General features: G+C 38.7%; 1 protein-coding gene across 1 annotated transcript; it reads left to right on the top strand.

Moving 5' to 3' along the window:
* Positions 1 to 8,651: 8,651 nt before the first annotated feature.
* Positions 8,652 to 9,638, top strand: LOC109739512 (probable NADPH:quinone oxidoreductase 1). Its single transcript, XM_020298598.3, has 2 exons — positions 8,652 to 8,856; positions 8,931 to 9,638. The coding sequence occupies exons 1-2, from the start codon at positions 8,757 to 8,759 to the stop codon at positions 9,437 to 9,439; spliced, it is 609 nt and encodes a 202-aa protein (XP_020154187.1). The 5' UTR covers positions 8,652 to 8,756; the 3' UTR covers positions 9,440 to 9,638.
* The last annotated feature ends 3,240 nt before the right edge of the window (positions 9,639 to 12,878 follow it).

Here is a 12,878-nt window from a genome sequence, read left to right as displayed (position 1 = left end):
AAGTACTTTGACATATTAAAAAGTTAGTAACCATTCCAACAAAGACTAATTTTTGGGTCAGAACCAAAAAAATTGCAGGGTACACTTCATATACAATCCAAACATACCCCCTTCGGATTTAGGGGTTCTTTTATTCGCAAGATTCTACTCCCTCTCCATATACTATGGGCCGGTCTTTGGATTTAGGGGTTCTTTTATTCGCAAGATTCTACTCCCTCTCCGTATACTATGGGCCGGTCTTTGGATTTAGGGGTTCTTTTATTCGCGAGATTCTACTCCCTCTCTCTATACTATGGGCGCGCGGGTCTTCAGATTTAGGAGCACTCACTTCAAATGAGCCGGAGTAGAAATACATGAGCAAAATAGCTACATGATCAGAGTGACATGTTATTTTCAATTCTTCAAGATTTAAAACTACACTTTTTTATATCACTGGGTGTTTGATATCATCAAAAAACACAAATAAATTGTAACATGATATTTGAATTCATGAAAATTTCCTGAAAATATAGTTTAAAAGAGTTTGAGGAAAAAAAAAAGTATCGAAGTCCGACAAATTAGACTACCTATATAGAAAAAACGTTGAAATACATCTCGTGTACAAATCTAATCAAATTCCTTGAATCAAAGGCCCGCCTCCTTTTCAAAAAGCCCCCCTTATGTGTACTCGCTCCGTCCGTGAATAAGTGTACATCTAGGTTTTTTCCTAAGTCAAAGTTTTAAAATTTTGACCAACTTTATAGAAAAGAGTAGTAGCATATATGACATCAAATCGGTACACTATGAAACTACATTTCAAAACGAATCTAGTGATACTAATTTAGTGCCATAAATGCTGCTACTTTTCTCTATAGAGTTGGTCAAGATTTTAAAACTTTGACTTAGGACAAAACCTAAATGTACACTTATTCGCGGACGGAGGGAGTATCATGGTAACCATACCATGATGAATAACCTCATTTGGTGCAAAAATTCAAAATCTTGGTCATTTGTTTTATTAAGATAGTGTGGTTGCTCTTTACAAAAGGAATTTTTCTTGGTTTCATTAAGGATGGAATAGACGAGTCATTATGAGGGAAAAGAACAAAACCAGAAATGAAACGAGAATAAGTATACAAGTTACAACGCACAAGACATTAAGTCCCAGTCAGTAACTCGATTAGGCATATGATTTCTTTATATCAAATCAGAGGGGCAGGTCCCTCTTTCGCTCAAAAAAGGTAAATAAATTAGGCATCACAGTAGATTACAAATCTTGTCTTTTTAACATCATTCAGTCTAACTCTTATTTTTAACAAACATTTTGTTTGTTTGGTTATCCTTACACAAAATATTATACAATGATTAGCACAACACATACAAAACAAGGCCAAGATCTGGCGTCAGGGCATGTTAGGGAGTACATGTCAGGTCTAGACGCTTTTAGCCTCCAACATTATTCCTCTTTTGTCCATGGACAGGACTGAACGTCTAAAATTACCGACCCAGTCCCCAAATCAAGGGGAGGGAAAGGGGATTAGGGACAGTCTGTCGGGCTCACTATCAGTCGGACCACGCCTCCCCACACTAGTAGAAAAAGAAGCATTAGAAGCGGCCCCGAAAGAGGTTATGTTCCTACGTTACAAAGCCGTATATAATAATCCAGTGGCGGCGGTTATTTTGGTGTCGACTCGGTTGGAAATTTGGAACTGCATGCAGTAATTCTTGGAGGCAGTTGAAGGTTTGAAGCCACCTATAGTTGGGAAGTATTCGATGAGGTTTCATACTTAGAACCGCCCACAGGCTTCCAGCACCAATGTATTCAGCTCTGCCCCTTTCCTCAACCCATAAGATCACACCACGGGATGTCAGATCTGGCGCCGCGAAGCCTCTCCGTAACAGGCATGTAGTCATGATCTAGCTTGCGATCTCGTGCCGTCGCCATGGTGCATCGCCGGGCCTCTTTGTGCAGCATCGTCATGGTGTGTCGATGTGTCTCGTGTCTCCACCTCACACAGAAGGACTGAGGTTAGGCATCTCAAACGCATCCCCCACCCCCCCCCCCCCCATTTTCGACGATGAGGGACAATGGTGGGAAGCAGAGGGGTCCGATTTGGGGGAAGGGAATTGGTAAGTGGAGTGGTCCATGGTAGGCAACGGGTACGGGGAGAAACCAATCACATTGGGAAGCGAAGGAGTCTGTGCAACCAGTGCTTTAGTTTCCCACACCCACCCCACTTCCCCCACTCCTCCCATAACCGACTCTTCATTTCCCTCCCCTCTCCTCTCTTTTGTGCTCCTTTCTTCACCCCTCACACATTTCTCTCACTATTTCCTCTTTAGAGTAGTTCACGAGGTTCGAGGTAGGATGATTTGATATTTGATTGAGTCTATGTTGTGCATTTTTTATTGGTTTTGTTCTTTATTTGAAGTAAACATGTCCATCAAATCTCTTTGTTTCTCATTGGGGAGCATTGATTCCGCAAGACCTGATAATCCCCAAATGCATTGCGTATTGTCTTACTTTCCAAACTGGAGATGATAAGTATGGAGTGTCAAACCAAAAAGGACCTAAAGGTAGGATTCATATTCTCATTCTATCTGCCAATGACACAACCCTGTGTACACCGAACATTTACTTTACCTAGACTACAAAACTAAAAGTACTTTGTGGGTATCAAAGGGATAGTTTGTAAGATAATATAGTATTACAAAATAAAAGTTAGTTGTTGTAATGTAAACTCAAGATAAAATAAAAGATAGCGGGTGTGGAGCAGCGGTGGTAGGTGTTGCGAAATTGAACCTAGGAAATTTTGGCTATGATACTAGATCGATAACCATGCATTGCAGTTTTATATGTGGGGGAGGCCTATGCTAACATGCATCAAAAGCCAGTTTCATTGTCAACGTGTACATATGATTGGAATCCTAGCAAGCATCCGCAACTACTAAGAATTAATTAAGGTAAGCTAAGCGTGAATCATCCTTGCCGTTAGGAGTTGAGGTGCCATTTGGGTAGAAAGAAGGAGTGGCCAGGATCATGCTTGGTTGGTTCGAGTCGATGTCAGCATGGGAGACCGGAGTGTTAAGCTTTATCATTTGGGGGGGGGGGGCATCAACATCTGGCAGAAAGTTGTGACCAACTTTAAGGGATTTTAGGGTTTCGTCCAAATCCAGTTGCCAAAACGTTGTTTTACAAGATGACTGTTTTGCTCAGTACTAGAAATTCCATTGTCACTGCAGAAACATCGAATTGTTAAAGCAATCATATAAATTTAATTTTAAACATTGAACTAAATACAAAGACCATAGACTTTAGGATCTACAAAAATGTCACGATGTCGTTGTGGTAGGTCTTTCGAGTGAGAGTAATGAGATCATGGGATTGAATGCCCCTACAAAACAGGTCTTTTGCGGCAGAAAAGAATAATTCTTAACCATTATCAAGCACAAGGACAAAATCTCGGTATTCAGGCTTCAAAATAACATTTATTTGTTTTTATCTAAAACATATATTTTTGGAAACCAATTGTACCCTATTCAACCTGCTTTGTTTGGTAAAAGAAAAAAATTCTTGCGTCAAATTTTAGGATCTTAGCCTGGGCTGGGAAAATAATTTTTATCCACACAACACACTATTTGATTCATATAGACAAAAAATACATTTCATATTATTACAACAATATATTAATTAGTAGTTTTGGTATGAACACCATTTAATCTACGTTCATATATTTATCCTTGTGTGTGTGTGTGTGTAAACTGTGAATTGTGTTTCTTCATGGTACAATGAGACCATAGTGTAGAAATGCAATTATGATCTCCAAACCAAACACATAAAGCCCCTTAGATACACCACCGAAGAGATAAATACAATGGGTCAACTGCCTTAAAAAATGCAATGGGTGCAATGAGACCAGAATGTAGAAATGCAATTATGATCTCCAAACCAATCACCATAAAACACCTTAGACAACACAATTAATTGTGTGTGTAAACGGTTAATTATGTTACTTCATGGTACAACAAGACCACACCGTAGAAATGCAATTATGAGCTCCAAACCCATCACATGAAGCGCCTTAGATACAACACCTAAGAGATAAATACAATGAATCAACTACCTTTAAAAATATACCGTGCGTGAAGAGAACGCGCTAAGAGACAGTGCAATAGAAGTTCATGAAGGTTAATACTTTGTGTTCATGAAGTTTATGAACGCGCTAGGAGACAATGCAGTAGAAGTCCATGAAGTACTTTGTGTGCTAAGAGGCAAGTGGTTATTTTAGAATAGTCGCATGTTAAATACATGATGATATTATGGATAGATCGGTAGCTTTCTCGCAAAAAGTAAATAAATAAATGGTCAAGTCTTTAACACGGTGCTTTGAATGATTGGGCCGAAATAAGCATCTGCTCTCTGCACCTCCTCCTAGAGAGCTCCTTTTTCCACGGGACCTCCTATCTGTCGCGTTTTGCGGCAGAATGTCGGAGTTTCGCGCAGAGCGCCAAACTAGCAGGCCGGCCAAGGTAGCGAACACCGCGACGCGCAAAACAAATAAGGAAAAATATCGCGCGATAGATGGAGGACTCGAACTCGCGGCACGTGACTCCAAACTTTGTGTCCCAAGCAGCTTCAGCTGACGACGTTTCTTGATTAATATGCAGCGCAAGCTATTAAGAACCTTTAGTGGCATAAAATTCCTAAAAAAATTGGGCGCGACAGGAATCGAACTCTGCACCAGTGGAATACAAGATAATTGTTGTTTGAAAATGAAAAGTGGTTTAAAAGAACTACAAAATAGACGACATATCTAAATATTTTGGGAATTTCAAACGCAATTTTTTCAGGAAAGCGAATATTTATTCAATAAAAAACATTTCAAAATTTGAAATTTATTTGAAAAGCGAACATTCTATGGAAAATCAAACATTTTTAATCTTATTTTTTTAGCAAAACGGGGAGTTTCTGAACAAATTTGAACACTTGGTAGTTTTTTGAAAACATGAACATTTTTGAAACTCTGAATAAAAATTAAAAAGTGAACATTTCGGCATATGTAAACAAATTTCTGAATCTCAGACCAAAATTTCGAAAAGGAGAATTTTTTTCAAATTTTCAAACATTTTATAAAATCACGGACATTTTTTGAATTTGTGCACAAAAATTGAAAAGTGGGAACATTTTTTGAATGGTTGAACAATTTTCGAAACCCTGAATATTTTTTTCAAGGTTGCACATCGTTTTTTGGAAAAGCACGAACAGTTTTGAATTAGTGAACAAAATTTGAAAAAAAGGGGGAAATTTAACCTTCTCAACATTTTTTGAAACCAGAAATTTGTTTTTCAAAAAGCGAACATTTTTTCAAATTTGCACATTGTTTTTGGAAAATCACGAACATTTTTAATTTGTGACAAAAATGAAATAGGAAGATATTTTGAAAAAAATTTGTAATTCAGGAACATTATTTAAATTCGGGAACAAAATCTTAAAACAAGAACATTTGTGTAAAGTATGAAAAATTTATGAGAAACACCAGCATTTTTTGAAATTTATTAACATTTTGAAAAAACACGAACATTTTTAAATAAAAAAGAAACTTGAAAAAAAAGGAAAAATAAATAAGGTGGAAAGAAAAAGAAACATAAAAAAGATAATGGAGAGACAAGAAAAATAGGAAAAGGAATAAAATAAAATAAGAAAAACGGTTAAGGAACCTCCTAGAAGGTTCCAAACCCAGAAAAAATAAACGGGCTGGGAACAACCTAGAAATTTCCCAAAACCGAAATCGCTCAAACGGCCGGCCCATAGGAACGCTCGCGGATCTCCTCCTGTGCGTCGGCTCGACAACTTGCCGCAAGGAGCGGCCAATAGGAATTTCCTTTTCCCGCAGCCTCTCCGGCCTCCTCCCCTCTCCTTCTCGGCCTTGTCAGTGGCAAGTTGAGCAATGGCCCGGGGTATCCATCTAGGTAGAGCAGCCGTTTGTACTTTGCTGTTCTTGACCTGCATCAGTTTAGGAACAAGTTGTGCCTTAGTCAGGTATAGTCACGAAGAAATTGGTTCATGGATTTCTTTTCATAATTCCTTGTATTTGACAATAGCCGAGACTTCACACAAGTTTAATCATAAAGGCGGCCATCTCTGGCAATGTATCGTCCAATGAAACGTTTTCTATCTTTATTTTTTGAGCCGGGTTTCCAGTGTTTTTTACGTACTTAAATATTTAAAAATATATTTATAATAATGAAAAATATTTAAAATGGTCACCTCGTGTTTAGAAAAATGTTTTTTTTGTGTTTATTTTTTTTCAGTGTGTATTTTCGCCGTGTACTAAAACAATTCATCATAAATTTTTTAAAATATATTAAAAACTGTTTACTGTATATTTTTAAAAATATTGTATAAAGAAAGTAAAAAAATAAATATTGCAACAGGAGAAAATCGGAACAGAAACCAGGAGATATACCAAACCATACAGAAATCAGAAAAAGAAAAAAACTAACTAAACCCAGAATAAAAATTCGATAAATAAAAATATATCAACTAATAAAGCAATGTGCGTTTCTTCAATTTATTTTTATTCGTTCACCGTCGAATTTTTTTTTTCTATCAGAGGTGATACTAAATTTTTGTGCATCTATGCGTTGAAAAGAAAAAAGGTTTGTCCAGAATTTCGAAATTGGGCCGCGCGCGCTCCGCCCCGATGAAGCCTGCCCATTTATTATTGCCCACGCGGTTGGGAAGACCTTATTTGTCGTACGGAGCGATAAATAGTTAAATCTTCTCAGGGCCCCTAAGACTGGACTAGCCCGATTTCCCTTTTTCGTTGTTCTATTTCAAAAAAAATATGTTCCTTTTCTTTCTCTTTTAAATTTCTTTTTGCCTTATTTATTTTTATTTTTTCTGTGAAGTAAATATTTACAAAAATATTCAGAATTTCAATTTATGTTCAAATATTCAAAAAAGGTCATAATTTCAATTTTTTACCTGTTTTAAAAATGTCGAAACTTTTAAAACATTCGCATTTCGAAATTTTCTCAAGATTCAAAAAAAGGTCTCATTTTTCAAAAAATGTTCGTGTTTTTTGAAAAACTCTTGGAGATTTGTTTTCATAAAAATTACAATTTATAAAATGTTCCATATTTTAAAATATTCGTATTTTAGTGAAATGTTCACAACTCTAAAAAAAATTGTGTCTAAGAAAACATTTTATAAAATTCTTTTGATCGTTCCACTTTAAAAAAAATAAAAATAAATGTGTTTTTATAAAAAAAATATGTTTGAAATATATTGTTTGTGAATTTAAAAAACTCTTAATGTTTCTTATTTTGTTCATGTTTTCTCCAAAAATACTAGAATTTAAAAAATTACATTTTTTGAAAATTGTACATATATACATGTAGATTATACATAAACAACAACATAGAGAATATACCTCCAGATGTAGTGCTTCCGAACAACACAAGAGTCACCAGTAAACAAGCAGTGGCAGACCTTCGGTCCATTCTTGCATGATACTGCATCCCAACCAAAGAAAAGGGACAATATATAATATCGTAAGGATATGGAACTATGTGGATTTTAAAAACTATTACTAGAAAAAGGACTACAAAAGTGCATCTTTTAGGAAAGAGTTATTGTTGATTATTGACTGATATGGACACATTTTTTTATCAAGAAAGAATTATTGCTGATTATTGCTTGTTACTTATGGACGAACCATTTATTAGGAAAGAGTTATCGTGGATTATTGCTTGATATGGACACTTAATGCTCACTAAATCAACCCAAACCTGGTATACTGAATGAACACCTTTCAATAAGTGAATGCATTGTATTGCTACTTATTAAATCATTATGTTGCACTAAAAAATACATGCATTTCCATATTTCAACAACAGAATAAAAGACTCAATATGAAAAATAAATTTACTATAATATCATGAGATTGAGTAGTCACAAAGTTTACAATGATTGACAACAAAACCTATTATTTTCTGATATATTGATTTTTGAAAATACAAATAAATACTTAAGGTCTAGCCCGCGCAATTGCGCGGGTCAGTTTGCTAGTAAATATAAAAAGAGAGACACTAAAACAGAAAAGTGAAGTAAACAAAAACTGTAAAGAGAAACGCTGTAGGATCGCATCGAAGGAAAACAGCGGGACGCACCGACCGAGCCGGCCCCTTTCGTCTCGTTGTCGGCGACAGGCCCTTTACTGTTTTTCTTAGTCTCGTCCAAAGAAGAATGACCGGGCCTATCTCACACACACAAACGAGAAGGCCTTGATCTGCACAAGGCCGGCCTTAAGAGACCCGCGACTTAACATCCAGCGACGGCGAGGCGAGTGACGCCATCGATGAGGTCTGAATACTACTAGTGCCGGCTGCTGGCTGTCTCGCTCAAAGTGCAGCGGTCGTTGGCCATATGCTCACGTGCAGTGCTTACACATGCATCCGTGAGTAATATTGTTCCTGGATTAGGAAACTATAAGAAACATGATGCCATCGATGACGATCTCATTCCTTCCCACTACCGGTACAGGTCAAGAATTCACTCTCTTTGTCCAATCAGACACAGCGGTCACGTCAACGAATCCGACGTTCACGATGAACTGGCTGAGATCGATTCTGCTCATCTATTTAAGGCACCCGTCTCCTCCGCCAATGGACCGCATTCACCTGATCTAGCTCGACGCCGGCCAGTAAACCCAAGCAGCCACTCACTCTCAGGTTATCACTGACACAGCAACCAAGCTCGGGACAAGGGGGAAATGGAAGCCGCTCCGGTCTCGGCGAAGCCCACCCTCCGCGTGGCCGCTCTCAGCGGCTCCCTCCGCAGCAACTCGTGGCACCACGGCCTCATCCGCGCCGGTACGTACGCACACATTTCACGCTGATTTAATCTGCATGCACTGCTGACCGCGCCTTCCATGCGTGCTATGTAGCCGAGGAGCTGTGCGAGGAGTGCATCCCGGGGCTGCGCATCGACCACGTGGACATCTCCGGCCTGCCCATGGCCAACCCGGACCTGGAGACCGACGGCGGCGACGGCTTCCCGCCGGCCGTGGAGGCCTTCCGCGACAGGGTCAGCGCCGCCGACTGCTTCCTCTTCGCCTCGCCCGAGTACAACTACTCCGTCACCGGCTCGCTGAAGAACGCGCTGGACTGGGCGTCCAGGGGCACGCACAAATGCTGGGCCGACAAGGCGGCGGCGATCGTCTGCGCGGGAGGCGACTTCGGCGGGGGCAGGGCGTCGCTCCACCTGCGCGAGATCGGGATATACCTAGACCTGCACTTCATCAACAAGCCGGAGCTCCACATCAGGGCGTACGAGGACCCGCCCAAGTTCGACGGCGAGGGGAACCTCATCGACGCCAAAGCCAGGGAGCGGCTCAAGAAGGTGCTCCTCTCGCTGCAGGTCTTCGCGCTCAGGCTGCAACGCAGGGAGAATTGACTCGAGATCGAATAAATTTGGCACCAGAGCTACCTAAATAATCTGCATTTCCGCTCAGATGATCACTTTTAGTTTGGGCTATGGCCCTGGTTTCGTTAGTCTGAGCAATTTTACTTCGTATTCGTGTAATTGTATTTTGTACTTCCGTGAAATAAAAAGACGATGCTGCTACTGTAAGCATCCTGCTTATTAAATGAGGTAATAACACCAGTGGTGCTTGAACTTGTCATCGATGTCCATTTTAATGACTGAACTTGAAAAATACGCTGAAGTGGTTTTAAAACTTGGCATGTGCGTTCAAATATGGTGCATTTTGTCGTCTGTAGACGTAAACTATGCTGATGTGGCACCGTATGGCATGCCAGCATGACGAGGAGCCCATATGCAGCTGGGACAGGTTTGGGATCCACCTGTTGTGTACAACAGAAACATATAATTGCGTGGAAATAGTTACCTCAAGGAGGATCAAACAAGCGCCCTCGCCCAATAGCGCACACTCTGATAACCAATTCGCCAATAGTTAACCGTTGTCTTAGAAGGATAGCAAAGTTCTATCTAGTTTACACAAACACACTCGTGTGGTGAAATGGGCTGAAGTTATTGCAGCCTATTATTCCATGCTATTTTTTTATAAAAATCGTGTGTCTTGAGAAACAGTGGCGAAGCCACACTTGAGCTGGCTAGTGAATTGACTACATAGCTTTTGGCAGAACAACGTACAGAAAGTAGAAATTATGATAAAAAATCTTATAAATGCATCCATATGACTACACAAAGCTCAGTTGACTACACATGCTAGAGTTTCTGGCACAAATATACATTCATATAAATTAACTTACTATTAAAAAGTTCATGTAATTTGAAAATATTCCCATAATTAAAGTAAAACATATGAATTATAAAAGTTTTGTACAATTTTAATAATTTTCACATATTTAATAAAAATATTACTACATACGAAAACACATTTTTCAATTATTCTGACATAAATTATTCACATATTTAATAAAAATACTTTATATAATATCATAATTTAAATTATATTAATATAAAAGTGTTCACATATGAATATAAAAAGTGTTCACAAATTTAACAAAAATATTAATATTAAAAGTGTTCACATATTAATATAAAAAAGTATTCACACACTTAAGAAAAATATTAATATTAAAATGGTCACATACTTAATAATTATATTAATATCAAAATATGATTTTGGAATGTATTATTAGTTTATTAGTCTTTTAGTTACATCACTATTAACATTACTTGAACATTTTTTGAAAGTAATTTTTATTTATGTTATTCATAGCACCTGAGTATTACAAATTAATTTATTAATGTGACTATAATTTACATACTTTTTATAATTTCTTAAAAATAAAAAATAACCAATAAGTAGAAATGGGTTGCACTGATTGCAGTCCATTTATACCCCGCGATGGTCTTGGGAAAATTGCTAAACGGTATAATTTCTAAAAAAAAGAACATGGTTTCATGGGCCGCAATAACTACAGTCCATTTCACCCCACGAGAGTGTTAGGTTAAACTACATAAGCATTGACTATCTTACCAATGCAAGGAAGTTCGTCTAGTTCATTGGTAAGCACATCGTGTGCGATTCGGCTAGGTTGCCGGTTCGATTCTCAGCGATGTTGGAAGTATTCTTGCAATTTTATTTTGTGTTGTGTACGCTGGGAGGTGGGTCCCAATGGCCATAGAGACACATACTTTCTTGAGCCAAACCTGCCCACCTGCAAGTGGGCCCTCCGCCATGCTGCCGTGCCATACGGTGCCACATTAGCATAGTTCACGTCTACAGCAAATGCACCGTATTTGAACACCTATGACATGTTTTGGAACCACTTTGGCGTATTTTTCAAGTTCAGGCACTAAAGTAAACATCGGTGGTAAGTTCAAGTACCATTGGCGTTATTACATCTTATTAAATCTCCGAAGAGTTGCTCTCGTGTTTCAAGATGGCAACGGGCCCGAAACCCGCGTCCCCGCGGGTTTTTACCTTATTAGGCAACGGGGACAGGCGTCTTTCTAACCCCGATGGGTACATAATAAAACCTGACATGTTTCGCGGGTTCAAACCCATTTGAGTAGTACCCGAACCCACAACTCGACATACGTCCATCTATGCATTCTATTTCAAAACTTATGTATTTGACCATTTCGTATCATTTGTGTTCGTGATTTGTGAACCATGAATTCTATTTCACAACTTGTGTAATTGGACATCTTATTGAACCATGTATGGCTGGTATATGCTCCTGTTTGTTGCTGAAATATGCTAACCTTTGTTGCTGAAATGGGTTGTTGTATTGTGTTGAAGTATGCTCCTTTTAGCTACTGTTATTGCACAAATGTTGATGAAACACACTATCGTATGCTGCTGACATTTGCTCAAGTTTTGCTGCTGAAATATGCTCCTTTTTGCGGCTGAAATATACAATGTTTGTTGTTTCAGATGCTATTCTTTGTTGCTACTATTTATCTTATGTGGTTGTTGCTGAAATATACTATGTTCGTTGCTTAAATATCCTGATTCTTGCTGCTGCTATTGCTGTAATATGCTCATGTTTTTCTTTCAAAAGCTGCTGTCTTCACTGTCTACTTGTGCGGGCGGGTTCCCCGTGGGTTTCAAAACCCCAACGGGTTTAGGGGCCGGGCAAAAAACTGTCCCCGTGCATGGAGACGGGGACGGGGACGGGCTTGTGATTTTTTTCATGGGGACGGGTTTGGACAAGCAAAATCTGGTAGGTTTCATCCCAGTTGCCATCTTGACTCGTGTGTGTTGGACTTTGATTATTCAATACATTAGCTATTTAGCTTCATAAATCAAGCACTTATCTAATTACTCGACTTGTGCAAATGTGCCACGATTTGGATAGGTGCGCTAATCGATCATAATCCCACCATCATTTTCGTTTTCCATTTTTTATGCATGTTATACTGGGACAATAGGGACAACAGAGTTTTCTTTTGGAGAAACACTATTATTATGGGGTTGTACATGCAGTAGAAAAATTACGCCATTCCGTTGAGATATGGTATGCGACAAGTGAATACTTGAAACAAAAACTGAATTCAAATTCTCGAATAACGTCCTTTTAATCCAGTCTATCTAATGTCTTTTCCAGAAGCTAGAGGAAATGCATCTACTCGGATTCATTCCGTGTATCTTCAAGTCGAACAAGGTATGTCTAAGATGATTGGATGATTTTCCATTCCATTCGATTTTGTTCTTTTTGATTATACGGCGAGTCTCATATATCCTAAAGGAACAGTCAAAAATCAAACTAGCTTGACTGGAAGAAATCAAACTAGTTTGCCCGGCCCCTTATACCTCCCAATAAAACAAAAGCCTCCCGAGTGAAACTGTTGGTTCCTTCGCCACTCCATCTTCATTCATATTGCTTTGCACCCGTCA

This window comes from Aegilops tauschii, chromosome 3 (genome assembly GCF_002575655.3).
Source record: "Aegilops tauschii subsp. strangulata cultivar AL8/78 chromosome 3, Aet v6.0, whole genome shotgun sequence".
Lineage (NCBI taxonomy): Eukaryota > Viridiplantae > Streptophyta > Magnoliopsida > Poales > Poaceae > Aegilops > Aegilops tauschii.
This window is presented reverse-complemented; position numbering and strand designations above follow the sequence as displayed.